Consider the following 14,782-nt stretch of genomic DNA (forward strand, 5'->3'; position numbering starts at 1 on the left):
ATAGAACAGCCCAAGGAGCCGGATCCGGCCCGCAGGCCGTAGTTTGCCCACGGCTGGTTTAGATTGTCACAGTGGGGTGGGGACTAAGCTGCCAGTGGCATCTCGTGAGGCCAGGGATGCTACTACCCATAATGCACAGGCCAGCCTCCTCCCCCCCCCCAATAAAGAATTTTCTAGCCCTAATGTCAATAGTGCTCAAGCCAGGAAAACCTGGAGTAGCAGCAGGTGTAAAGAGCAAAAAGAGGGATGAGGGTGACGCCCCAGAGAACAGACCTTTGACGGATGGGCAGAGAAGCAGGCACTTGAGATTGAAAAGGAATCACTAGGGAGAAGCTAGTGGCCAAGGCAACGTCCTCAGTTACACAAGCTTTTAGCAAATCTAGCAAAGCAAGGCCAAGGATGGGCTAATGGATTGCGTGCTAAAGCAGAGCCTGAAGAGGGAGATGGGTTGACAGAATCCTCGTGAATCCCTCACTGCCCCCCACTGTCCTCCCTGGCCTGAAACACTAGGGACAGACTACCAGCAGACCCTCAGAGGGTAAGCCAAGAGCTTGATGGAGAAGGGCTCTTCAGTTCTCAGCCTTTCTTAAAAGACATGCCACGGAGAGCATCGAGGAAGCACCAAAATATGACTTGGGACTTGCACAGTTAAACAAATGCGGCACGTTCACACTGGCTGCGGACATATGAGCCCCCTTCAAGTTTTCCTCCTCAACCAGCTCACAGGGAAGAGGGCAGGTCAGCTTTTTCTCAAAACTGTATGTTCTTCCCTCGGAAGAACTTGGGTTGAAAATCCTTTTCACTAAGTCAGGGGTTCAGCCTCACTGGATTTTACTGCTGGAAATACCTTGAGATCTCATGGGGCTCTCTCTTTGCTTGCTATGTTGCTAGCCTGGCTTAGCATTTCTGAAGTTTGAGATCTGTCCTAGAGAAAACTGAAATACCTGTCTGGACGGGCCTGGCTGTATTTGGATGCCCGGAGCTGCCCCTAAATTCCGAGGTTCTCAACCTGTGGGTCGCGACCCCTGGAAATACATCCTGCATATCAGATATTTACATGACGATTCATAACAGTAGCAACATTACAGTTATGGAGTAGCAACGAAAATAATTTTATGGTGGGGGTCACCACAACATGAGGAACTGTATTAAAGGGCCGTGGCATTAGGAAGGTAGAAACCACTGCGCCTAAATGGAACCCAACTCCTGAGGTAAATCCTGAAATGCATTTGTCTCATTTATCCTTCAAACTTATGTGTTTAATTCATGTACCCACCCCACCCCCAATGAGATCATGCATTTAAAGCACCTGGTACCTTGCCTAGCCCATTGTAAGTGTTCAATAAATGTCGGTTGTGCTTTCTGTTCCTTGGGTATTTTAGTCCTCAGTCCTGATCAGAGTCAAAACCAAACGAATTTGGTGGTTCTAAGTTTTGGAGAGAAGAACCTGTCTGCCTTAAGTTCAGATTTCCAATGAAACTATGTCTTTAAACATTAACATTCAGAGAACATGTTTGCATATTCTAATGCCCTAAAAAAATAACATATACCAGCAAACTTACTGCCTGAAGATCTATGCAACAAAATGCCATCCTTTCCTGTGGATAGCTGAGCCAGCAGTTTGTTTTACTACCTCTTCTTAAAAATAAAAGAGAAAACAAAACATACATACTTGCTTTCCATAGTACATAGCTTCTTACTCAACTTAAACAACAGTCTCCAAGCACATCAAAAATCAAGATTTTAGGTTGCTGGGTTAGAATGACTTAGCATGCAGTGGGGAGGATAGGGGGGGATCTTTCAGACTGTGGTGCCCATAATCTTCCTTGTTTTAAGAGCTTAATGAAGCTCTTCCTGGGTTTCATTCATGTTGGAGAGAGGAATAGGGAGTTAGAAGAAGAAAGGGAAAAGTTGGTAGAAGGAAGACATTTCTCAAACTAGAAGATGCTATTGAACCTTTAGGCAGTTCTGTTACTGGAGCTGGTAGAGACCAAATGCCATTCTGGAAAAACTTGAGCCCAAACTAATGTCAATTAGCCACTACAATAACAACAAAACAAACTACATACAACGTGGGGCGGAGGGGGGTAGTTTGTTTACATCTCAGCCGACAATTACTACTGCACTCTCCCATCCCGCACACAATCTCACTACTCAGCGCTTCTCTCACCCCCTACTGGAGGAGGCAGGTTTTTTTTCCCCGAATTAAAGGGCCGCAGAAGTCCCTATTTCCCTCCAACTGTGTACATGGGGAACCTATAAGCCTTATAGTAAAGGCGCAAAGTTCAGCTTTGACTCAGAAGAGGATCTGTTTTTCTCTTGAAATCCTCTCTTGCACCCTTTGGGATCCGGTGTCCAAAAGGACAGCCAGAGGCGCTTTTTCTTGGTCCGAAGAGAAAGGACGGGCCAGACCCAAAAGGAGGGACTTTGCTGGGGGAATGTCAGATTCCAACCCAGGGCTGCGGCCCGGAGGAGATGATGTCACCGCTGCTGCCAAGAGAGGGCTGGGGGTGGAGCGGCGGAGGGGGAGCCCGCGCCGCGCCGCGCCGGCTGCTGCCAAGGGAGCGTTCCGAGCCCACGTCAGGGGAGGTGTCCTGTCGGGATAAATAGGGTCCCGCAATGGCCGTGGCTGGCTGCGCTTGGAGCTGCCGCGTCCGGGACTGGAGCTGCCAGTGCGGGTTCGCGCCCCGGAGGCCGAGGTCTGGCGCCGCTCGCGCGCTGCGCTCCAGAGGGCGGACACCCCCGGCCAGCCCCAGCGCCCCGCGTTGCTGCCCTGGGAGTCTGGGGGTCCTGTGCCCTAAAGGACTTCCTCCGCGGAAAAGGGAGAGAGAAAGATCGGGTGGGAGCCGGGGAAGAGAGGCGCCTTTCCGCCTGTCGGGGTCGCGGCGCAGGACGGCGGTGCCATGCTCCTCTCCGTCCTGGCCACGCTCTGCCTGTGGCTGCGCCTGGCGCTGGGCGTGCGCGGCGCCCCGTGCGAGGCGGTGCGCATCCCCATGTGCCGGCACATGCCCTGGAACATCACGCGGATGCCCAACCACCTGCACCACAGCACGCAGGAGAACGCCATCCTGGCCATCGAGCAGTACGAGGAGCTGGTGGACGCGAACTGCAGCGCCGTGCTGCGCTTCTTCCTCTGCGCCATGTACGCGCCCATCTGCACCCTGGAGTTCCTGCACGACCCCATCAAGCCCTGCAAGTCCGTGTGCCAGCGCGCGCGCGACGACTGCGAGCCCCTCATGAAGATGTACAACCACAGCTGGCCCGAGAGCCTGGCCTGCGACGACCTGCCCGTCTACGACCGCGGCGTGTGCATCTCGCCCGAGGCCATCGTCACTGACCTCCCGGAGGGTGAGGCCAGGGGAAGGACGGAGGGGGATGCGGACACACCCTTGGCGGTCGCTGCCCCGGGAGAACCTTCCGCCGCACCGACAGCTGCCCGCAGGTGGTCGGTCGGCCCCTCCCCCATCCTACCTCCCAGGGCAGGGCTGGTGACTTAACTTCTAGAAGAGTCTGATTTCTCGGTAGGAATTTCAGAGCGGGAAGAACACCCTGTCCCATTAAGGGGGGCGAATTTTGCTTACAAAGGGAGCCATTGGGGTTGGCTTCATTTCAGCAATAACGGGAGAGTCATAGCAGCAGCAGTCAAAAGGAATGGAGGTCTTAAGGTGGGCCTGGCCAGCGTTAAGCACCTTACATGTATCCTTTAATTTTTTAAAAAATATTTTGTTTTTGTTTTTGTTAATCCTCACCAGAGGATATTTTTCCATTGATTTTTTTTTTTTTTTTTTTTGAGAGAGAGTAGAAGAGAGAGGGAGAGAGAAACATGGATGTGAGAGAGAGACATGAATTGCTTGCCTCCTGCGCTCGCACGCCCGGACCAGGGCCAGGGATCAAACCTGCAACCGAGGTATGTGCCCTTGACCAGAATCTAACCAAACCAGGGCCCTTCAGTCCGTGGGCCGAGGCTCTATCCACTGAGCCAAGCCGGTTAGAGTTCCTTTCATCTTTAAAGCAATCCCACCAGGATTCTCCACTGAATGTTAGCTCTTGGAAAGGTCTTTCCGAAAAAGCATTTCCAAGCATCACTCCCCACAGCAGTGCACTTGTGAATTTAGTCACCCTGGAAAGTTGAGATGTCTGTCTAATGATCTTTAACCACGAGCCAACATTTGTGACATCTTAGTTCACTGGATCTCATTTTCCACTCCCTTCCTTTGTCTTGGTCATTTTGCTGTTTTCCTAGGAAGAAGGAGCAGGTTTAAGTCCACTTGTTGAAGTGAAACCTAAGAATATTTTTGCATTCTTCTTACCCCTGACCCAGCTGGCCGCACATTCAAAGAGATTATGGTGTATTGCCTCAAGTTATGCTTACCCCTCAGAGCACTGACCAAAACAGGAAGGAAGGGAAGTAAAGTGAAGTGCTTACAAAGGGAGAGAAAAAATCGAAACTCCTTTAATTCAGTTTAAGAAAAAGCTATCTTTTTTTGCTTAAATTATATAAATGACAGAGGATTATGCTTGTTTTGGATAAACAGTCCATGTAGCTATGAACTGTTTCTGCACTGCAAAATGTAAGGTGGGGATTTGGAAATACTCTGGCTATTTTGTTTAGTATAAGCTGATCAACATTTTGAAATGGGTTTGAAAAGGAATGGCGTAATTTGTCCGGGTTGGCTGTATGTATCAGAAAGTTAAATGGATGTGTGTTCACAGCATTTTGTGCTGGATAAGGCAGTCTCACCTGAAAGTCTTTCCCAAACCCAGGGATGTCTATGTGAAAGAAATAGTCCACAATCGCATGCCATTTTTACTATTTAGTATTTGTGTGTGTGTGTGTGTGTGTGTGTGTGTGTGTGTGTGTGTGTGATGCTGCATTAGTTTATGTCTCTAGATGGTTCCTTGTTCCAGCTGGGCGAACTGACCAAAATCACTGACCACACCCGTGTGACCCTGTGTGTGTTTCAGACGCGAAGTGGATAGATATCACACCAGACATGATGGTACAGGAAAGGCCTCTTGACGTCGACTGTAAACGCCTAAGCCCGGGTGAGTTCTTTGTCCTCAAGACTCAGTTTTTTTTCTCCCAGAATGACTTCTCTGAATCCTTTTCCAACATTTTGTCTCTCTCTTGCCTTCTTTAGACCGGTGCAAGTGCAAAAAAGTGAAGCCAACTCTGGCAACATATCTGAGCAAAAACTACAGTTATGGTAAGTCATCTAATGAGAACATTCACTTTGGGATTTGGCACATTCCAAAGCCAGGTCGGCTGGCCATAAAGTAAAGAAGAGGTTTGGTGATTTTTGTAGTTAACTGTATGAGTTTCAAACGGCATAATAACAACTATAAAGCTTCTTGCTTTTCTGGGTAAATCAAATAAGTACAAAGTAAATTACTCAGATGAAAACAGGGATGTGGCTCAGTTTGCAAGTTTGACATCATGATCCTATTTGACTTGGTGAGACGTCCTCCCCAGCCAGGACAGCACACTTCACTTGTTCTTTCCATAAGATTTCATTGCTGCAGGGAGGATGGGTGAGTGATCCATGGATTTTATTATCTGAAGCCTGTAGGCCCAATAATTAAGATCTGCTCATGTATCTTATCAGTAGCTATGAATATTTAAACCTTAAAGAAATCGTAGGTGCAACTGGTTTGGTTCAGTGGATAGAGCGTCAGCCTGTGGACTCAGGGTCCCAGGTTCAATTCCGGTCAAGGGTATGTACCTTGGTTGCAGGCACATCCCCAGTAGAAAGTGTGCAGGAGGCAGCTGATCGATGTTTCTCTCTCATCGATGTTTCTAAATCTCTATCCCTTTCCCTTTCTCTCTGTAAAAAATCAATAAAATATTTTTTTAAAAAAAGTTGTAGGAATATGTTAATGCCAAGACTATTGCTGTAATTATTGGCATAGCTTAAATGCCCTCTTCTCTCTTCTTTGAAAACACACACACATCATTTTCTTCAAAGAATAAGTCAATAATACTATAGTGAATGTTTTAAGTCAACTTAATTTTACTATCATCACTTGAAAGTAATTTTAATTTAAAAAATTTTTAAATATCTATTTGGGCTACTTTATGTTTCTTTGGATTTCTTAAATTATTTCTGCTGAAATAACAAAAACTATTTTAGGAAAAACTGTTCATTTTATTTGCTAAGTTTGTTTTTCATATTCAAACTGACATTGTATATTATAAGAATATATTATATACACGCATGAAGGAAAGAAGATAATGGCAACATAAAAGTCTGAAAAAATAACCTTTTTTTTAGGTTGTCAGATTTGAGAATCATATATAGCTAATGTGGGTAATTTAACCAAAAATATACACTTTCTTTTTAAGTAGGTTTTTGTTGTTTAAAACCTGTTCTATTTAGATATAGTCTTAATATGATCTACTTAGTCTGTCAGCTGAGTTATGCTCTGATGCTATTCTCTGGGTGTCTTGGCCTCGTTGCTACTTTGATGATGAAACCATTTCTATTTCAATCCTTTGGCTTCTTCATAAACCAGCTTTCTCGGATGGACTCCAAAGCAGGTCCATAGTAGGCTGATTACAATTGCATGGCCGGCAGTAATAGCAAGGGACCGAAAGAGCCAGAATTTAAAGCGTGAACAGGCACAGTAACAGAAACAACCATCTGTAATAACAGTTCTACCTTTACTCACTTCAGAACCTTGCTTTGATAGCGTGGGAAGTTAAAGGATTGAGAAAAGTGATCCTCAGAGAATCCTTCCAGTCAAAAATCTTATGACTCTAATGACTTCCTCTGGAACAGAGGAAGTTCAAGCCTCAGATGGGTAATTGAACCATACAAACTTTAAGGTGGCTTCTGATTCGGAGAATATGAGTCTCACTTCAGATCATCACAAGGCAGAGTATAAACAAATATTTGCTTATAAGAAATTTTTATTCACTACATTTCCTGATATGTTTTTGACAAAAACAAAAACAAAAAAACCCACACACCTAATTTTATAACTATAGAACTGCAGGGCTGAGAAGGATCTACAGAATTCTCTGATCAAACCCTATCTATAGCCCAAAGAGCAGTCACTGACCCAAAGGCAGAACCCAAACTAAGCCTGCTTGTCAATTTACTTTTACATCTTGAGCATGAACTTTTAAGACAATGTTGACAATATGGGAGACCTTATATTTAGCATGTGATTGTGGGCTTTTTGTCTGCATTTGGGCAACTTGGACATGACCATAATTACAGGAGTGATTCTTTAAGAGAGGCTTGGGAGTTGGCATGAATACAGCATCCTATTTTTCTCCAAAGGCTTCAACAACACTTATATCAATTTTTAAATTGCAGTCATTCATGCCAAAATAAAAGCTGTCCAGAGGAGTGGCTGTAATGAAGTAACGACAGTGGTGGATGTGAAAGAGATCTTCAAGTCCTCATCACCCATCCCTCGAACTCAAGTCCCCCTCATTACGAATTCTTCCTGCCAGTGTCCTCACATCCTGCCCCATCAAGATGTTCTCATCATGTGTTATGAGTGGCGCTCACGGTAGGCACAGAGGGGCAGAAGGAACTGAATATGGCTTAAGAAAACATGAGTCTCATTTAGTAGGTAAAAAAAAAAGGTACCAGTCTTTTAAAAAAGCAATTTTAATAGAATCTTCCTTGGGATATTATGTAACTACTAGAGGCCCGATGCACGAAATTTGTGCAAGAGTAGGTCTTCCTTCCCCCGGCTGCTGGCACAAGCTTCCCTCTGGCACCCGGGACCCGGGCTTCCCTTGCAGCCCTGGCTTCATCCAGAAGGACATCCGGAAGGACATCTGGTCTAATTAGCATATTACACTTTTATTATAATAGATAAAGTAATTCTTCACAGAATTAAGGAAAAATAAAAATATAAGTATTTGAATGGGATCTTTAAAAATCAATGGGATTCATTAAATGATTTCAAAAATGAAAAGGCAGATAAATTACTTTGGGTAAAACCAATTCATTTCAGCTTGGCTGGTGTGGTTCAGTGGTTGAGCATTGACCTATGAACCAGGAGGTCAGGGTTTGATTCCTGGTCTGAGCACATGCCCAAGTTGCAGGCTTGATCCCTACTAGGGGCATGTAGGAGGCAGCCTATTAATGATTCTCTCTTATCATAGACATTTCTATCTTTCTCTCCCTCTCCCTTTCTCTCTGAAATCAATAAAAATGCATTTTAAAAAATAAAATGCTTTAAAAAAACAATTCATTTCAAGTCATTCAAATCAATCTTACTGTGGCAAATACTGAATGTTTTAAAGTTTCTTTAATGACTTACAGGTCAAGTAAAGATGGCCATTTGAGACTACAGTTCCACACTTTTCCCTTATTATACACTTAGTTTACAATTTTTGGTATAGTATTACACACACGCATACACACACACACATTCACTCACTCACTCATATCTCCAGCTGGAAGTGTGTTCCCCAAATCTCTTTCCTTAGCAACGTTTTATGTAATTGTATATTCCTTATAACATAAAAATCAAACACTTCAGCACAGGTTCCAGGATGAGCCCCAAACTTGCTGCAATATACTTCTCCAGCAAAATTATTCATTTTTATATAACAAGTGTTCCCCTTGATTCTCTGTCATTAATGCTTATCTGTTTATTTCTTCTAGATACAGCTCAAGACTCTACTTCTTTAAAAAAAATCTTTTGAATTTGACCTCACTTGAAACTTTCTTGTTCTGTACTCTATCAGCACTTGGGCACACTCCTCAAAAAGCTGTTCTACTTATACTAGTATCGTGGCTCTCTAAAGAAGCTTTTCTTAAAGCTATTCTACTTATATCTTGCCTCTCTAAAGAAGCTGAATGAGTGAATGCCTAATGAATATTTCTAGGCTTACCTCTTACATGGTGTTTGTATCTGCTACAGTATTCGGTGCAGCTCTGGGGATGTGCCATGTTGCTAGTCATTAAATTCTATTTAGATATACGAATGGGTTATTAATTAATTAGATAAGAGTTTTCATGTCATCTTTCCCAAGTTAGTTTGTAAATTTAATGCAATTCTGATCAAAATCCCAGTAAAAATTTTGTGACAATTGGAATTTATGTGTTCATAAATAATGCTAATGATCATTTGGAAAGGTGAACTAATAAGGGCATGTTATTTTGAAAATAAGAGGGAGGAGCAGAAGTTTTCTTAATGAGACATTCAAATTGGTAGAAGGCTACACTTGTTAAAATCATGTGGTAAAAGAGTAGACATAAAGATAAATAAAGCAGAAGAAACAGATTCTAATGCATAAAAGAAACTTTATTATGTAAGAAAGAAATATGGCAAGTCAATAGGAAATAAAAATATTTAGTGAAAGCTGCAAGTATTTTTATTTGGAAAAACAGTACATATTTTCACTTCATACTCTAAAGTATATTTCAAATGGATTAAAGAGATACATTTTTAACATTACCTTTATTGTTGAATATTACAGATGTCCCTTCATCTCCCCACGACTCCCTCCACCCCCCTTCCACTCCCTCACCCGGCCTTCACAGCACTGTTGTCTGTGGCTATGAGTTATGCATATATGCATATAGGTTCTTTGGTTAATCTCTTTCCTCACCCTCACCCCTTCCCTCTGAGATTCATCAGTCTGTTCCATGCTTCCATGTCTCTAGATCTATTTTGTTTGTCAGTTTATTTTGTTCATTAGGTTCCACATATAAGTGAGATCATGTGATACTTGTCTTTCTCTTAACGGGCTTATTTCCCTTAGCATAATACTCTCCAGGTTCCTCCATGCTGTCCCAAAGGGTAAGAGATCCTTCTTTTTTAGAGCTGCATAATATTCCATTGTGTAAATGTACCCACCCTTTTTATCCACTCATCTACTGATGGACACTTGGGTTGTTTCCATATCTTAGCTATTGTAAATAGCACTGCTATGAACATAAGAATGCATACATTATTTCTGATTAGTGTTTCAGGATTCTTAGGATATATTCCTAGAAGTGGGATCACTGGGTCAAATGACAGTTCCATTTTTATCTTTTTGAGGAAACTCCATACTGTTTTCCATAGTGGCTACACCAGTCTGCATTCCCACCAGCAGTGTATTTTAAAAACTTAAAAAGGATAAAATTAAGTAAATAAATGTATGCTATCTGAATGACAAAATATTTTGTAAACATCATAGTAATGTAAAAAAAATTACAAGTAAAAATGTCAGTACACATATTTGACCACATACTAGCATGTACATAAAAATCACAAATAAAAAGGCAAATAAAAATTGAGAAAATACAACAGGTGTGACAATGAAATAGTAACCTTACTCTCTAAAGAGTTCATATAATATTTCAACATTAAGCCTGCAACATAGATATGTCTGTACCTAAATCTGTAGAGACAAGATCCAGAAGGAATACAAAGAGAAAATAAAACATTTAAAAAATTATCTCCTTAATTCTTCAATCCAAATAAAAAATATATATATATATATACATATATATGTATATATATAGAGAGAGAGAAAAATAGAATATAGAATATATTATAGATACTCATAGTAATATTATTAGGTTACTAAAATTATATTTTTGAATTCTAATTATATCATAAAATGCATACAGGGTGGGTCAAAAGTAAGTTTACAGTTGTTCATATGGAAAACAATACAATAATTAATAAATAATTATACAATAATAATAATTATTAATAATTATACAATAATAATTAATTATATAATAATAAACTGTGTTTTGCATACTCACAACTGTAAACCTATTTTTGCCCCACCCTGTCCTATATAATAAAAGCCTAATATGCTAAGTGTCCAGTCAGCCGGTCGGCCGTTCAACCAATCAAAGCATAATATGCTAATGATATGCTAAAGCCACTCAACTGCTTGCTATGACATGCACTGACCACCAGGGGACAGACACTCCTACTGGTAGGTTAGCTTGCTGCTGGGATCCGGCTGATCGGGACTGAGCGAGATGGGCCAGACACGCACTGGAGCCCTCCCGCAATCCCTCCTTCCCACATCCCTCCCTGGCCCAATCGTGCACTGGTGGGATCCCTAGACCTGGACTGTGCCCTCTGGCAATCCGGGACCCCTCGGGGATGTCAGAGAGTCGGTTTCGGCCTGATCACAGAGGCCAGGCCAAAGGACCCCACTGGTGCACAAATTCATGCACCAGGCCTCTAGTCTAATATAATTATTAAATGTACTATATGATATAAATATACAGTGTGCTCTAAAACATATATATATACACATATATGTATATGTACAAGGAAGAATGAAAGGATATATCAACAAAATATAAATGGTGGATTGTGAGGTTATTGAAGAACATTTTTTTAAATTTTTTGTATTTTTAAACTTTTTATTTTCATAAACCGAAAACGCTTATTAAGATAAATTACTCTTTTTCAGGATGATGCTTCTTGAAAATTGTTTAGTTGAAAAATGGAGAGACCAGCTTAGTAAAAGATCCATAGTAAGTATAATTAACAATATTAGGAATATGGATTTAAATGTATGTAAAGAAAATCTGTAGAATTTGGGAATTCTTCCCATTCTTTTGGATAGGTAGTTATGAGTATAGCTATTCTCACTTGGAATTTTTATCATAAATCTCTTTTCAACTTCAAAGACAATTTGGCTGCATCTAATACTGATCTACTGGTTATTTCCAGATTAAATTAATTTTTTTGGTTTCTTTATTGAATTACATGTAATTGCCTTAGCAAACAGTCAGGTACTTGAGCAGAATTTATATCTAGAGGGATTAAAACAGACATATACATGTAGAGGTGTGAATACCTAGTTCTAAAACTTATCCTATCACAGTACAAAGTGTAATCTTTTCCCCTATACTTAAAGTAATTATTTTGTATTTTGTACTATTCATGATTTTAGTGGTAATGTCGTAGAAATATTGGTAATTCAATTAGAAGAGTTAGAGTGATTTTTTGCCCAGACGTGTGAAGTCATACTAGAACTAAATAAATAAGGTCTTTGGGCCAGGCCAGTGTGGCTCAAGGGCTAATGATCGACCTATGAACCAGGAGGTCACAGTTCAATTCCTAGTCAGGGCACATGCCTGGGTTGGGTTGTGGGTTCGATCACCAATAGGGGCGATGCAGGAGGCAGCAGATCAATTATTCTCTTTTATCATTGATGTTTCTATCTCTCCTTTCCTCTCTGAAATCAATACAAACATATATTTTTTAAAAAGAAATAAGGTCTTTGGTTTGAAATTTTCAAACTATCTCTTCTTCTGAAATATGTTTAGATGTATTCAGGAGAAATTGTGTTTTAAGGTTCACAAAGGTATTGCAACTGTTTATGATTTCCTTGTTTGCATTAATAAAACACTTGGTTAAGGGGAAAGTTATATTAATACTAACTTATGTAACATAGCCTCCCCTACTCGGTATATTTTTGACTAAAAGAACAAAACACTACTGTTATATCTGAGCTAAAATCTCATCAGTTGCTCAGGAGTACACCTTAGTGTTACTGGACAGAAAATTCTGGAAGAATTAGTTATCTGGTTCCCAAGACTGCAGTAGATTAGATGCATCAATGTAGAAGGTAAGTCTACCATGAGGACCTGAAGGGGGGAAAAAGCTTTCAAGAATCAGCTGTTTGGACCATTTACTTTTGTAACAAACTTTACAATACACTTCAGTAAGAATTTGAAAATATCACCACACAGAAGCAACATACAGTAAAGAGTTTACTATTTTAGAACACCTTAGTAGGTTGTTCATTTCATTGCAATTCTTGTGCTTAGGAGAATGCCTGCCCTACGGTGGTGCTCAAACTCTTGGCTGATTGAAATATATTCTAACAAAGTTGCAACATGTGTGTTATAATAAAAAGCAAGGTCTATTTAAGTGGACTCACTTTTTCATTTTTTTTTCTTTATGCAGCTGTTTAAATAAATAGTATTTTTGTTAAAAATAGTAAGTCCTTTTCTATCAAGGAAACTTGACTGTTCAGAATGACACATTTCCCATCAGCTCTGGCTAGCCAACACCGGAGTGGATTACTAGCTGTAGGTGGTACTTCTGTCTTCTATTGGATATAAGAGAATTAAGTGAATCCATAAGTGTGGTGAGAGGCCCCTGATTTCTGGTTGGGCTGGATAAATTTCTGCTTTTAGCCAGGTGTGCCGTTTTTAGAAAGCTTTGCTGTGTAGGAATGTTGCATTAGAGGGCCTTGGGCTCTGGAGTCAGACTGGTGAACTTGAATCCTAGCTCTGGCATCTATCAGCTGTGTGGCCTTCTGCAAATAACCTTGGTGGGCTGGGTCCTGGTCATGACAATGGTGTCCACCCAGAAGGGCTGTTGTGAGTTTCAATGACATGAATGCATGTCCAAACCGCATCATGAGTCTCTGATACACGGTAAGTGCTCAACAATGGAGAGTAGCTATTACAACTATTGTCGTGATTAGTCTGTAACAACGGTGGGGGGAATGTCATTAGTTCTGATATCAGTGGAGTAGCATAACGGGGTGAGATGTGCTTGACAGTCATGTTTACCAATTGCCTCCCAGCAGTGGGAAGAGAGGCTGCAGGAACAACAGAGAACCATCCAGGACAAACAGCGAACAGCCGGGCGCACCAGTCGTAGTAATCCCCCGAAACCAAAGGGAAAGTCCGCTGCGCCCAAGCCAGCCAGCCCCAAGAAGAACATTAAAGCGAGGAGTGCCCCAAAGAGGACAAACTCGAGAAGAGTGTGAGCTGACTGCTTTCCAAAACGGAGACTTCCTCTCAGGATGAGGCCAGGCGTTGCCCAGACAGCCCGTGGAAGGCCACACACCCCTTGTCTTCACAACGAAGATACTCTTCGTAGACACATCTTGCAGCATTTTTCTTAATGATATGCTTCAGTTTTTCTTTTCACACCACTACAAGCGTAGTGGTAGGTATGCCCATTGGTACGGAAGGTATATGAAAGCTGGTCAAAAAAAAACAACACATGTTGTGTTCAGAATAGACTGTGTGCATATTCTGTGAGAGGTCCAGGTAGGGAAATACACTTTTGTTCTTTCAATTTGATCTACTGGGTGCATTGTAAAATAAATGCCACGTTGCAAAAAAAAAAAAAAAAGCATCTATTTTTTTTTTTTTACAATATGTTTTATTTCAGTTAGACTTCTGTTGTTAGAATCTTAGCAATTTAAAAAAAAATGTGATTGAAAGTAAAAGCAAGAGGAATGGATGTTTAAAAGATCTTTATGTTTATTGTTTGTGGAAGAATTTTTGTAATTAAAGGGGATTTTTAAACAATCTAGAAAAGTAGGATATGGAACATTGTAATGAGTATTTTTGTGTGCGTATTGTTTCCTTTTTTTTTTTTTTTTTTTTTTTTTACAAAGAAGCCTTTCTGCTCTGTGTTTAGCTATAAACTCTAGAAAATAAAATAATAATGATGATGATGAATAAATAAAAAGGGAAGGCAGGCAAACAACATCTGGGTCCTTGTTTTCTGGTTACCATGCCATGAGGCGGGGAGCTCTGATTTTACATTCATGCTTCTCATCAGTACCCTTTAAGTGTCACCAGAAACAGAGTTTCTTTCAGCTATTATGACTAAGGTACCAGCTAGTCAACCCCAAACATCTTACCTGTGGGTGTGGTACTTGTCTCACTCCCCAGGACACCCTAGGTTTCCTGAGGCCAAGTCTCTCTGCTGGTTGCAGGTGTTTACAAGGGCCTTGGGCCTGAGGTGGGAGGACCAGGATCCAAAACCTCGGGTTGCCAGCCTGCTATGAGACTGCTGCCACACACCAATTGTACACCTG

At 41.4% G+C, this 14,782-nt stretch overlaps 1 protein-coding gene across 1 annotated transcript; it reads left to right on the forward strand.

Moving 5' to 3' along the window:
- Nucleotides 1–2,619: 2,619 nt before the first annotated feature.
- SFRP4 (secreted frizzled related protein 4) lies at nucleotides 2,620–14,088 on the forward strand. Its single transcript, XM_036327459.1, is given in 9 exon segments — nucleotides 2,620–2,692; nucleotides 2,695–2,772; nucleotides 2,775–2,847; nucleotides 2,849–3,348; nucleotides 4,966–5,046; nucleotides 5,142–5,207; nucleotides 7,323–7,521; nucleotides 11,399–11,462; nucleotides 13,532–14,088. Coding segments are annotated over 9 exon segments (1,320 nt in total). The 3' UTR covers nucleotides 13,718–14,088.
- The last annotated feature ends 694 nt before the right edge of the window (nucleotides 14,089–14,782 follow it).

The sequence above is a fragment of the Myotis myotis genome, unplaced genomic scaffold (genome assembly GCF_014108235.1).
Source record: "Myotis myotis isolate mMyoMyo1 unplaced genomic scaffold, mMyoMyo1.p scaffold_m19_p_11, whole genome shotgun sequence".
Classification (NCBI taxonomy): Eukaryota; Metazoa; Chordata; class Mammalia; order Chiroptera; family Vespertilionidae; genus Myotis; species Myotis myotis.